Raw genomic sequence first — 14,647 nt, 5'->3', positions numbered from 1 at the left:
AATGAAAAGGGTTGAGAGAAAGGCCAACCTGCATTCGGGTGGAAACAGGTAGAGGGACCAGCTGCTTCGTTGGCGACACCATTCAGGCTGTTTTTGTGAGAGCCAGCGAAGTAGACGCAACCGCCGACTCTGAAGCAAGTAGTGGCAAAATGGAACAGCCTTTTAGAAACTATGCATGTACTCGTCACTGAAATGGCATGGATATGAACTGACACTGTAGTGTACTACTACTGTAATATCTATTGTTTAATACTGTATTTATATCAACAACCTGAGGAATTAAAATTAAAATTAAAAACTAACGATTCACTAGAGTGACCATTTTCAAAAGTATAAAGTGCATTCACCATGTTGCCCTCCTCCTCAGGGTTGTCATCCTCACTGTGGTGCTCATCTAAGGAGAGCTGGTTGGTAGCAGCTGAGGGGGAGCTCTTCCCATTGCAGTCCTGAGCAGCCGTGAGCTGGGGATGAGGGGGCCGAGCGCTGTGGATGCTGGCCGAGCGGTAGAGGTAGGGGACCTGCAGCGTGTCCGGTGGCAAGTCCAGCGAGCTACGAGTCTCCACAGACTCCATGCGGCGGTGTTGCGGCCGCTGGCCAAAAGAGTCTGTCCGGCCCAGGGAGGCGTTGTCGCACTCGGACAACCTGTCTCCCCCTCCCCCGGCGTCAGCTCCACTGACCTCTTCCTCCTCAGAACTGGACTGGCCGTCGGCTGACAAGAGCGAGCGGCGCTCACCGCTCTGCCGCTTCTGGCGCTTGAGGCTAGGGGCTCGGCCCAGGCTGTTCCAGCTGGACCGACGGCTGTTCCAGCTACTGGTGGAGCCCCAGGGCACATGGGGAGGTGAGCTGCGGACACTTGACTGCATTTGGGGGAGGGGAGCACAGGACACCAGGACACAGATGGAGATGGAGGAAGACGAAGAAGGAACTTTAGTCCAATACAAGCAGTTTGTCACCCAATGTGTTTGTTATTCTTTTGTCTTTGACTTGGCACTTTATTGTCACACATGACCCAAACAGTAAAACCATTACCAACCATTCGACTATTATGATAGAAAAAATTTAAAAAAGACACTTACAGGAGATTTGTTGAAGAAGCTGGGGTCTATGGGGATATTGCTGCTCCTACGGGACTCAAAGGTTAAGGCAGGGTCACCTCCTCCTGCAATTTTGGGAATGGGCATGGGTGTGGCAGCAGTGTGGGTGATGAGTGGAGGGGTAAGGCTCGTCTTGAGGTCCACATGTCCATTGATAGGCACCACTACAAACACAGTGAAGTTGTATAACACGATAAAGGCAGAAACACACTGTTTCCCAGCAAGAGCTTCAAAAATGGATGATGTGCCATTTCCAGCTTCAAAATGTTTTACTGTGTACCTACAGTAGTTATCAGCAATGGAAACAAAATCAGCACACGGAAAACTGCTGCGACAAACTAAAAAATCAAACTTCATGGAGTCATATACTCGTTTGCATACTGTATACCTATTTGGACAATAAGACTAAAGGATATTTTGTATCGAGCTAAATGAAGTGAGGGAATGAGTCACAATGCAACATAACGTTGTGATGGAGATGACAGTAAGATAAATATTCATTGTATAAAATAGGCTCGTTAATCCTTGCTGGTCTTACCAGTAGAGGCAACCACATCCCCCTTGCCATTGGTCACGTCTTCCATACTTTGAGAGTAAAGGTCCATCTCTGAATTAGACTTTGATTCATCTCCCTTCACACACAGAGAAAATGCAAAAGGTGAGGTACAGCTAAAATGGAAGGTGCAAGCAAAATGTGTGTATTTATGTGTATAGATTGTGTTGTGTTGCTGTTGCTGGTGGGGTTCTGACTGGATAGATCTGCCTGCTCTTACTTATGAGGTTACAGTTATCCTCAGACAATGTTATACAAAGTATAATGTTCTACATTTTGCAAATCCAAACACACATTAACTATATACCACAATTATGCATGCTACTACTTTAAATAGATATGATAAAGATACAGGTCTCTAACAAGGTACAGTCAATACTTCTGTTACTACTACTACTACTACGACTACTACTACTACTACTACTACTACATTACTATTGTACAACTACTACAACCACAATAATTATAATAATAATTATAATAATAATAATAATAGATGATGATAGTAATATATAATAATAGTATGATTGGGCATAAAGTTAGGTTTAGGGTTAGTGGTCAGTAGTTAGACTAGCAGAAATGGAAATGGAAAGTTAAGAGGAAAACCTTGGAATCATCAACACATACAAACCAATAGAATCATAGCAAATTGCAATAACATATCCATACAACAAAGGTAAACCCAAACAACGTGTTATTTTAATGGAGAAGTGTTTTCCAATGAAGTTATACATCACTACAAAACATCTGACAAATTAATGAAGACATAAAACAATTTGAAAGTAAGAAACAGTGGAACACAGACTCTTCTAAAAGACAAGGGTAAACACCTTTTCCCATGTGGAAAAAAAGAACTTGGATAACCGAAATGCATAGACAGCTGTGATAGGTTGAGTTCAGCAGAGTTCATTCGCCTCAGTCATTTATTTTCCAATTATTTTTTTAGCCTTCAAAAAAGTATCTTGCCCAATTCTGAAAATACCACATTCATAGTAAGTAGGGTTAGGGTGAAATAAGTTTACTATAAATCTGCTGATAAATATACATGCCCACCCTTCTTTCCTATTTCCTCTTCTACCCCCCCCCCCCCCCGACTTTAAACAGAGGCTACCCCTCAGAGACATAGATGAGACAGCTCATCTATTGACAAAGAAATAGTGGCCTGGTGCAGCCTGGTCATTAAAATGTGATTGGACTCTGGTTGGGTTTAAGTTACATGGACTCTCAATCCTAGTATCCTAGTGAGATAATCCTAGTGAGAACAATAGGCTAGGTTTGTTCACAATTACATTCAATTGAAAGACACAGACAGGGTTATATGCAATCTGTAAGATAAATGGAGATTTGAAAAAACAAAGTTACTGGGTAGTTGTGAGGATATTGTCCTCTAACTAAACTAACTAACTAAAATTGGTATGTTGTCATACTGACCAAGGTTCTCACTGCTATAACTTTCTCACCTAGCACAGCTGTGTGGATATGAACAGGAACACAATGAGGTGTCCAGAGAGAGGTGATAGACAGTGCTACATGTTCAGAAGCAGACCCTCCTAAAACACCCTCATCCATGATATAAAACAACCAGTACCTGCAGTTGTATTTTAAACACTGCATTGGACTAGTCTAATCTAAAAAATCATTAATTTCATTGCTTAATTGATTGAAAGATTGCGTACTTAGTAATGAGCAAGAACTTATGTCTTTACTGTTTATAACATTCTCTAAACCTCAGTTTTCTCAACAGGGGCTTTGAGTTGAGTCTGCTTCTCCAAAAACAACCACAGGTCACATTGCTGACAAATGCTGGGGATCCTCCTGGTTAGTCTCACTTGGGATACGTCATGCAAAGAACTACATACCCCTGAGTCTACCGGCAGCTGAATACAGCTCAACTGGCCCTGCAAATCCTCTTTCTTGGTCACTTCCTGAAGTGAAAATGTGTCATTCTTTTTTGTTTATTCATTTTTTCAACCACAGTAAATAAAATGACAGGCAGATAAGAGAAGAAAATACAGTACCGAAGAAACAGGTATCAGGCATGCTGTAGAGGTAGTATGTTTCAGTTGCAGTTTAAACACATACTGCATGCAGCGTTTTTACTTACGGCAGCCTTTTACACTGACAATTCAATAAGCCTTGTAACAAAATTCTTTGAGTACAATTATTGCACATACCAAACCTGAGCATGCAAGCAGCCGTGAGATATTGCCTTCTAAAAGTAGAAAAGAGTAGTGTGGGGCATAATTTACAGTTTATGGCATTTTTTCTAAAAATAAAGAAAGATGACATGAAAAAAACTATACATGTATACATATATTGAATAAAAAATAGATGTTGGGTCTCAGTGAATCCCAGAGAATTGGCCCTGGTAAACACTTCTATTAAAATTAGGCCTAATCAATCATAAGACCTATTGTTATTCAATGAATGTATGTTCCTAAAAATTAAAATGTATGGCCCAAATATGTTTTGGCAATACCAGAACACAAAGGTACAGTAGTTGTATACTGAAGGATATATGGAGAAGAGGAGACTACTGAATCAGTGCTGGGCCCCATCAACAAATGAGGATATTAAGTACACCATTATAATAGTTTGTATAAAGATTTACAAGATTGCTTAAATGAACCCAGCATTTTTTAAATAAACTGGTGAGAAACTGTTAGTTGTAGGCTGTTGAGACGGAAAGAATCAGCTTATATATCAAAGAGATGACAGCAAAACATGGCTTGTATTTGCTTCTCTATTTCCCTTTCTTCTTGACCCTACTTATATCTGATTGCTGTTGCCAAGTGCTGCTAAAACCGTTCCAGCCTATCTGACAAGGATGATGAATAAGGCCCACTGTGTAGGTCACTCTTTTCCCTTTTGTCCTCCAGCTCCCGCTGTTAGTGATGCTAAGAACAACGCTTAACGGACATGATACAGAAAACACTAAGTAACCGCCAGCAGTCTCTCCTCTCTTTTGCTCTTGCTGTTCCAACAGAAGTCTCTGTTGTATATGGTGCAATATTCACTGACTTCTCCTCATTCCTGTGGTCTCAGTGGTTCTACCTTATCTGGCCTGAACTGTTTGCTCCTCGCCTACTCTTCTCTCCATCTACTTGAGTTACTTTATGTCAGCATCCCCTCTTACGCCATTATCCTGCAGTTACTAGTGCAGAAATGGAGATTATTCCAGGGTTCAAATATGAATCTGCTCACGAGTTCATATTTTGTTGATATAAATCATGAACTGAACTGAGAACGTGCAAAGAATATGCAACTTTTCCATCTCATATTTTCATATCATGCGGGTAATGGGCCCCGGGCAACAACTATAATCATACCATATCTGATTTATCTCCAACCGCATATTCAACCAAAACATGTAATCTTTCTTCTATCCCATTTAAGTTGTATGTATTTGGGATAGACCATATCTAGCTAGCTTTTGGAGGAGTATGGATATGTCAGTATGATATGGCATGCAGAGAAGCACTTCATCATGAGGCTGTGATAGAGGGTGGCATGAACAAGCAGAAACTGCTGCTCCCACCTGAAGACACAGCGGGCATTAGCCTGTCAGATCAACAGGCTCTAGATGTACTTGATAACATTTGAAAAGGATTAATGCCATTTCTCTGACATTCTATACCCAGAGTGTGACAGAGTGACAGAGAGGATATTGATTCATCTACTCCATTCTTGCCCGTCTCCATCACATCAACATAGTGGGACATTTTGTGAGGCTTGACGTAGAATCCAAACGATACAGCAATTGCAGAGATACTCGAATTCAGTATCTCAATAAGTAAGATTATGTTTGAAGTAACATTGTTTTTGGTCTTTAAAATACACATATCAAGTTTTTTTGTTTAAGCACTTACATTTTTAACCCCTAAATTTGCTTACAATTTTTCTCATTTTTCTTTACAGTTCTATCATGAATAATGTGTTTTCATAATATTCTTGAAATTAAATGTGTCAATGTTAAAATGGAAATGTCGAATGCCGGTCCCAATCACCTAAGTGTTCTTGTTTCCAATATAAGGCTGCATGCATTAAAGTTAGAAGATTACTTTCTGTTGGTATAATAGACCTAATTCTACGCAACGGCAGGCTTCTAGGTCATACAGATAAATAAAACAAAAATAATCCTTGAACATTTTGCAATAGCTATTCTGTACAGAGAAAATGCTGTTTGTATGATAATACACCTTCATTACTTCAGGACTATTATATAATTTTTCTATCAAGAGCATTGTTTTTAAACAATTGTAAAATGCTACATACAGTAACTACATATATGTTACACTGTAGATTTATGAATTTACTGTGTCTCCATCTGCCAACACAATGTCAGAAAAAAAACTTAAGGCAAGATTAAGGATGCATTAAAACAAGAGAGAGAGCTAAGGGAGGAAAGGCATAAGAAATAGCAACAAAGCAACATGCCAAGAGACAACCAATTTGAGCTATGGTTGAAGTGTTGAATGTCTACTGCCACAGTTCCTAAAAATAATCTAGTTTGTGAGTGAATAGGCTCCTACAGCCTAATATGCTCCTCAGGCTTTTGCTTCTGCAACTCCCCAGCCTGCACATGTAGCAAAGGTTCACCCGCCATTCATTCAGTCCTAGGCATGTTGCAACTTCCCTGAGCATAATAAGGTAGCCTGGTTTCCAGACGCACTACTTCGTTTCACTTCGTGAAGAGAGTCTGATCTCTTGTGACTGGGAAACATTTCCAACTCTAGCATCCTACTGGGCGTAGACCTTGTGTTAACTCATTGGTCCAGCCTAACCAATCACATTGATCAGGGATACGATTCCTTACATTACTTCCTTCACCTAACCTTTACAAACTGATAATAAACCACATTGGCAGTCAAGTTCAATGCATTTAGGCCTACCTTTGCTGTACATAAATGTACACATTATTCCGACTGCAATTTCTTTATGTTAATGTTTGCAGGCGTTGCTACTACTTTTTACCATAGCCACTTTCAATTTCGAAACTAGTGTCATCCCCTCTCGTCGCTGATTGGCCCGGCACCCTGGATATCTGAGGGAAACGTTAGTGTATTATCAGATGCCAGACTAGTATCTCAGTTAATTGAAAATGAATGGAGATACTAAGTGGGCAGGGCCAGGCTACTAATAAGGGACTTGCGTTGCGAGTCAAAAAATCTATCTGTTCCAGTTATCATTTCATAAACAGGATTGTCAATATTTTTTTTTAGAATACATACACCAAAATAAGTGTAAGGGTGGTTATGGTCTATTGGGTGGTGGTGGTCTGGTGATTGAGGATGTACTGTAGGCTTCCAAATGAAAATGTGATTAGATCCCAGGGGCTACCACCACTGTGCCCCTGAGCAAGGCACTTAACCCTGAGTTGTCCCAGGGGACTGACCCTTTAGTTAGTTCACTGTAAGTCACTCTTGATAAAAGCGTCTGCTGAATGACAAATAATAAATCAAATGATATCATCTTAAAAGCACAAATGAATGAGCAGCCATTTTTCTTAGAATTCTTTAAGAGTCGGAGTTTAAGTAAGTCCATACTTAATTGCAATAATCTACATGGAGTCTCAGCTTTACCTCAGTCTGGAAGCCCTCCACTAAGATGGCCACCAACAGGTTGAAGAGAACATAGTTCCCAAAGGTCATGAGCGCGATGAAGTAGAGTGCTGCCCAAGAGGTGGTGGAGGCCATGCCATTGTAAAGAACTTTATTCCAATCTTCCTGAGTTAGAATCTGGTGGCACATTACCAGCACAAAACACAACAATAGAAACTCAAACATACATTTGGGCACAGGATATAGGGATACTTCATCAGTGGCAAATAAGGTAAAGAGCAAGAAACCTACCTGGAACACAGTCACAATAGCCCAGAGTAGAGAGTCAAAGTTCTTGCGATCAGGTAGAGTATCACCAGCCCTCTCCGAAGAAAATTTACAACCAAACAAGTGCATTCCCAATATACTTCATAAAAGACAAAAGTATAAAGCACAGTAAGAATCAAATTGATGTAATTATTCTGGTATATCAAAAATATGATACATTGAAAAGACAATACATATGGCATAAAATATGATATACAAAATTAGGTTTTCACACTTGCTTGGTCTGCTGCTTATATTAGTTTTTGCTAGTTCTGAAAAGCCAGATATCATAAGAGCACATCCTTCTTTTCACCATAGCGTCAGAATCTCAAAATATCCTGCAAACTTGTCTTTCTTCGCCTTTAGTGTCATTGCTTGAAGAAAAACATACTCCAAATCTGTTTTACGCTAGTTCTACTAAAGCTATGCAAATTTAGCCACATTTAATTTGTATTCAAGATGTGCATCCATAGTCCATTGCCAGTGTTTGGTGTAGACTCTTGATGTGCATCAATTCTGGAGAATTATTCCAGGCTTTATAACAAATAACTCTACAAACTCTTTTATCTCACCTGAAGATGAAGATGAAGAGCATCAGAAGCATGCAGAAGGTGGCCACATTGTCCATGGTCTTCATCAGGACCACCAACTGCCTTTGCAGAGCTGGCATGAACCTCACCAACTTCAGCACACGCATGAGCCTGAAGGTCCTCAGCACTGACAGACCACCCCCTTGCTGGCCCACAATCTCCCACACGCTGGGATGAAAGAAGAGAGCATCCTTGCAGTTAGGTCAAAATAGGCCTTAACGTATACAGTTATTATACTGACATTGTAAGTCATGCTATATATTGGTGTTTCTCTGCAAATTATAGTTGTACTATAGCCTGGAAGCCAGACAGAATTTAACTCCGCCCATAACATTTGAGGTTGAGAAATTCGGTCTGGACTGAAGCCTCTATGAAAACTTGAGAACTGTGCAGACCAATCAAATTGTCACCATTATGATACTTAACTTGCAGTCACTGTGAGTAAAACTGGCATGTGTGACATGCCCTGCTCTCTATATTTTTTACTTATGCACTTTGACAGTTTGAGTGTATACAGCATTTAAATGTTGGATATGTAGTTAAGAACAAGAATACCTACCTAATGACTACAATGATACCATCAAAGATGTTGTATGGATTCTTGATGTATCCAAAGGGGCCATACACTAGGACTTTTAACAGCATCTCCAAGGCAAATAGGCTTGTAAAGACGATGTTACTTATTTCCAGGGCATTGGTTAATTCATCCGGCTGGGCAAATGGAGTGGGGTTGAGATGGGGGTGACAGAAAACAAACCGTTATTTGAATACAGCAAACATAAGTTGTACCATACGCACACCTGTATAATTAATTAGGCCTACATATCACCAAAACAAATTTCAACTCAGCAGATTGCAGATACTGTGGAGTCTGGTCACTGCAGAAGCAAATCATCATTATCAATGTAATGTAATGTAAATTCAGGCATTGAGTGATAACACACTACTAGTAAGGGATAATGTACTGTCCTCCAGTCATTATCGTAAAATAAGCCCTGACAGGGCAAACAGGACCCTGGCCCATAAGGCTAGCCATTTTAACATTTAATCAAACCACACTCTTATCTGTCATATAATTTGTGGATATCCATAATGGTATTTCTCCCAGTCAAACTTATGTTCTTAATAATCAGAATGGCATCCACATCCACAATGATATGACAGATAAGAGTGTGGTTTGATTAAATATTAAAACGGTTTGCCATAGACTTTGACCTTATCAATCTTGCATTTCAAACTGGTAATGACACAGTAATGGTTTGTCCTGTAAGTCAAAAAAATAGTCAACATCTGTTTTAGCAATCAAAATGTGAGTACATTAACATTACAAAAAGTGTGGCAACAGTATTATAGGTGGTGAGGAGGAGTCAAAGGTTTATATAGGCCTACTTCAACACTTTGAGTCATGGCCGCTTTACCACCTTGAGCGTGTGTGAGCTTCTGCAATCTAAACCCTGTGTAGAGCATTATCCCAAACACATATGTTACCCTGAGAGAGGGCACAGACACATAAAGAAGGATGTCCCTAGTTCAAAAGTAGTGAAGAAACTGAGTTCAACAAGAATGGACATTTACAAAGACAACAGACATTTACATTAAAGAGTTTATTACTCTTTGCTAAGTGGTTTTGCATCAGTGCATCAGTCCCATTTTAGGAGTCAATAGCAGTAGCACAAGAATTCCGAGTGCTAAAGGTAAAAAATGAACACAGGGATATGACTGTGGTTGAATAAGCCTCAAAGAATGTAGAAAACAGTTTGAACAGAAGCAATCCTCAGTGCTTGTATCCTGAAACTCCTGCATGAAAATGTATAAATAATAGAGGTTGTAAAATGCAAGTCAGGGAAAGAAAAACAAAGCTGTTGTGTTGCCAGTGTAATGGTCATGGTCAAATGTAACCAAACAAAATCAGTTGCATATCAGTATGGCACGTCATAGGTGTGAATGAATGTTATAATTATTATCAACTAGAATAAACAGGGACAGATCATTCAATATACTATAATGAAATCAACATACTATAATGCATGACATGCCCCTGTCTTTTCTAGTGTATTCAGTGTATCTTTCTGGACACTGATTTGCTCATTTCTAAAATTTTTAACAGAGGCCCTTTGGGTAATGATGTAAAGGATAATCCATCTGTAATTAGGACCTTCTACCCTACAAAATAGTGTAGTTGCAAGGAGGCAACTTACATCCTCCTAAACCAGGGGTCGGCAACATTTTTTCCCTGGAGAGCCACTTTTACCAAATTTATATTTTTTTAATCTCAGAAGAGCCACATAAAGACGGTTACAAGAAAAAATTGGATATTTAACGTACAGTTACTTTCATTCAACAGAGGATTTTTTAATACATTTTCTACTAGTTTTAAAAGTAATGTGCAAGTAACTTGAAATGTAAAGTGGAATGCCAGAAGTATAGGCCATAGGCTTCCCATGTAGGCTAAACACCATCCCCTATTTTCCCAGTGTCCTTTGGTATGCAAAGTAACATCATAGTTCACAACACAACACTCAATTTTCATTGACATGTCATTGGCGAAATAGAACATTAGGCCTACCAGAGATTAGATTTGGTGATGGCCTTGGAGTCTGGCTGGCTCATATTCAGTGAGGTGAAGTTTCATGCAAGAATTGAGGCTGTCATCATTTAAGAGCAACTCCACGCAAAACTGTCATATAGCCTACCATGGCATTGTGTTGGCGTTATGGAATTGCCCTTAAAGGAACACGCCACCCAATGTCAGTAGTAATATATGTTCTTACCTTAACTTTCACGAGTTGAGTCATACCTCTCCCGTGTCCGTACGTGCACTCAAACGCTCTGGTGCGCGGCTGGACTGTGTTAGCATGTTGCTATGCTAGCGGGCTTTGACGGCAACTAAGCGTAGAAGTAATCAAAAACATCCACGTTTTACCGACTTAAATACAGTTGCACGAGTAGTTGATAGAAATGCTACGGCCACGCAACGTGAAACGTGGCGATTTTCCAAGCGAATAAACCGGAGAACTACAATGTGTGGCGCAATAACACTTGGGAGTACTTCGACCTAGCGTAGTAGTATTGTTAACACCTAATTGTAGATCCTATCCACCACAGAGTTTAGAATCCATGCTGGATCGACCCTCAGCCTCTCCTTCCCCTCTGAGCGAGAGAGAGGCACACACACTAGAGATGCGCTGATGGGCTATTATTTCAACCATAACTGCATAGCAAAACTTATCATCCATCAGCCATCCATCAACACCAAAGTTTTTTGACCAATTTTCGAAACGGCACCCGCCCACCATGATGCAGCGCTGCTGACGTGAGGCTAGGAAGCCCTTGCCTGTTCTAGGAAGACTGATCCAATGCAGCAAATATATTAAAAGGCTAAAGTCGTACATTGGCTATGTTGTAGCCTATCCCCAGAATATCAGCAGCAAACTCAGTCTCTGTCTCGCAAAACAGTCTCCAAATAAAATGCACATCGGCCTGTTGCCTTTTCTGCCAGCTTGTGAAAATATATCGTCCAAAATGCTTGATTGCATTGCATTCTCCACATTTTTAGCTACATTTTCATGTACCACATCATCATTTTTGTTCAGTGAATCTTTTGCTTTACAATTACCGTCGGGCCTATAGGCCTATTGCCTGGCTTGCCTCAGCTTCGGTCACGTCCTTTTACAATTTTATAATTGTAATAAAAAACGCAATTTGCCACATCATTTCAACATGCTCCTGGCCTACTAATTAATGCCTATTGTACTTTATTTTTTGCAAAAAGAAAGAAATCCTTGATAAAATAACAAGTCATTCACATTATAGGCTACTTTACACACTGTTATGTCAGGGTGACTGAAAGCCTGTTCTGAAGACTCCCATTCATTTTGACTGCACGAGCGCGTCTTTTTCAGACAGACAGCGCAATTCATTTTAAAGCAATTTACAAAAGATTCACTGAACAAAAATGCTGATGTGGTACATGAAAATGTAGCTAAAAATGTGGAGAATGCAATGCAATCAAGCATTTTGGACGATATATTGTCACAAGCTGGCAGTATAGGCAACAGGCCGATGTGCGTTTTATTTGGAGACTGTTTTGCGAGAAAGAGACTGAGTTTGCTGCTGATATTCTGGGGATAGGCTACAACATAGCCAATGTACGACTTTAGCCTTTTAATATATTTGCTGCATTGGATCAGTCTTCCTAGAACAGGCAAGGGCTTTCTAGCCTCACGTCAGCAGCGATGCATCACCCCCTACATTAAAACAACCAGCGGATGGTGGGCGGGTGCCGTTTCGAAGATTGGTCAAAAAACTTTGGTGTTGATGGATGGCTGATGGATGATAAGTTTTGCTATGCAGTTATGGTTGAAATAATAGCCCATCAGCGCATCTCTAGTGTGTGTGCCTCTCTCTCGCTCAGAGGGGAGGGAGAGGCTGAGGGTCGATCCAGCATGGATTCTAAACTCTGTGGTGGATAGGATCTACAATTAGGTGTTAACAATACTACTACGCTAGGTCGAAGTACTCCCAAGTGCTATTGCGCCACACATTGTAGTTCTCCGGTTTATTCGCTTGGAAAATCGCCACGTTTCATGTTGCGTGGCCGTAGCATTTCTATCAACTACTGGTGCAACTGTATTTAAGTCGGTAAAACGTGGATGTTTTTGATTACTTCTACGCTTAGTTGCCGTCAAAGCCCGCTAGCATAGCAACATGCTAACACAGTCCAGCTGCGCACCAGAGCGTTTGAGTGCACGTACGGACACGGGAGAGGTATGACTCAACTCGTGAAAGTTAAGGTAACAACATATATTACTACTGACATTGGGTGGCGTGTTCCTTTAAGTCGGTAAAACGTGGATGTTTTTGATTACTTCTACGCTTAGTTGCCGTCAAAGCCCGCTAGCATAGCAACATGCTAACACAGTCCAGCCGCGCACCAGTGCGTTTGAGTGCACGTACGGACACGGGAGAGGTATGACTCAACTTGTGAAAGTTAAGGTAACAACATATATTACTACTGACATTGGGTGGCGTGTTCCTTTAAACGTGAGCGCAGGTTTGTCTGTATATTTTTCATATGTGAGAAAGATTTCTCACATGCAAGTGGAATAGGGTTAACACAGTAATACTAACTCGTTGCAGTGTGCGATATATAACGGGCAGTTCATTTCGCGTTTTTTAGAACCTTCGGATGGAAACTTTCCCATTTCAGCCCGCTTAGTTCGCGCTCGCAAGCTGTGGTTGCTGACGTTTCCTTTTTGACATTTTCCTTATCTAGCCTACAGCAAGCGCACACATCAACAATAACAATTAAAGACAAGTGTTTTCGTTGCCTGAAATGGAAGGAAATCAGTGATTTTGTTTGATATTGACATGGCAACGAACCGCGAATGTAACAATATTGTGCAGGCTACGGTTACGGAGTCAAGTGAGGTGGGAAGTTATATAAATTACTCAGATAGACCTACGAACTAAAATAAAATACATTTTAATTAAATAGGCCTACTCATTGTTATTTTCAAAAGCTGAGCCGCATCAGAGGGATCAAAGAGCCACATGTGGCTCCGGAGCCGCGGGTTGCCGACCCCTGTCCTAAACCAATGACTATGATCACCTCACATACACTGAATATTAGCATTCTCAACATAACCCAGTCATAAACTTGACATTTACACATTCACATAACTCAGGCCAATCAGAAGATATAACTGGGTAATGTTGAATGTGCTAATCATTTTGTTACAGTGACTTGACACGTTTTCAGGCTCTAACCCTATGATTAAAAAACACCCATCTGTCTTTAACTGCTGTTAGGCTCCCCTTAATCTCCTCTCAGCTATCTGGCACTTGAGTCTAGAGAGAGCGAAGAGTAGATTTATGGCACGTTATTTTCTTGATCAGCTATTTGTTTGCATTGTGCCTCACTTGCAAGTCACTTCACATAAAAGTGTCTAAATATAAGTGATAACCATCTATATTTTCAGTGCACAAAAGCTGGCACTAAGGCACAAGTACTAAAGTACTAAACAATGTGGGACAGCATGTGAAGTGCAAAAAATGGCCTTATGTCAAACGCTGATTATGTGACTTTATGTGACGCCATAAAAAAACTTTTCAAATATTACAGTAGATCAAGCTGTCATCATTCATGTGGGTAGTCAGGACTACTAGACATGTAAGACGTTATTTGTTTATAATGCTTTATGAGTAGTGGGCACAGTGCAAATGTATGACAGGCTTTACATATTGTATATATATATATATATATATATATATATATATATATATATATATATATATGTGTTCTTATGTGAACTTTTCAAGAGATCTAAAAAATGACATAAGCAATCATATCTTTGCTTGTCAATAGCAATCTGTGCATGATTTAATTTCTCAGTATCCAAAACTGAAGGCAGCTCCAGACCAGGCAGAAACACACATAGGTGACACAAGTACTGTAGATAGAGCAAGATTATGTGCAGTTCCATAGGCACAACCTCAAATAATTTAACTTAAATGTGATGGATGTTAAAATCTCTATTGCAA

The 14,647-nt window shown here is 40.1% G+C and overlaps 1 protein-coding gene across 4 annotated transcripts in view; it reads right to left on the bottom strand.

The window, feature by feature from the left end:
* The window catches only part of cacna1g (calcium channel, voltage-dependent, T type, alpha 1G subunit), a 92,989-nt gene that overhangs the window by 43,407 nt on the left and 34,935 nt on the right, over positions 1–14,647 (bottom strand). For 3 of the 4 annotated variants that reach the window (XM_076298689.1, XM_076298690.1, XM_076298692.1), the window contains exons 9-15: positions 8,664–8,815; positions 8,087–8,272; positions 7,230–7,614; positions 1,633–1,726; positions 1,077–1,258; positions 348–857; positions 29–129 (exon numbers count right to left, since the gene is read on the bottom strand). In XM_076298689.1, coding sequence (XP_076154804.1) covers positions 29–129; positions 348–857; positions 1,077–1,258; positions 1,633–1,726; positions 7,230–7,614; positions 8,087–8,272; positions 8,664–8,815 — 1,610 coding nt within the window. The remainder of the gene's footprint in view (positions 1–28; positions 130–347; positions 858–1,076; positions 1,259–1,632; positions 1,727–7,229; positions 7,615–8,086; positions 8,273–8,663; positions 8,816–14,647) is intronic. The other variant, XM_076298691.1, reaches the window with a different exon arrangement.

The sequence above is a fragment of the Alosa pseudoharengus genome, unplaced genomic scaffold, assembly GCF_046254945.1.
Source record: "Alosa pseudoharengus isolate Yale_2024_CS ecotype anadromous, Long Island Sound unplaced genomic scaffold, YU_APseudo_1.1 YU_APseudo_1.1_scf_21, whole genome shotgun sequence".
In the NCBI taxonomy this organism is placed as follows: domain Eukaryota; kingdom Metazoa; phylum Chordata; class Actinopteri; order Clupeiformes; family Clupeidae; genus Alosa; species Alosa pseudoharengus.
The sequence above is the reverse complement of the archived record's forward strand: the minus strand, read 5'-3'. Positions and strand labels throughout refer to the sequence as shown.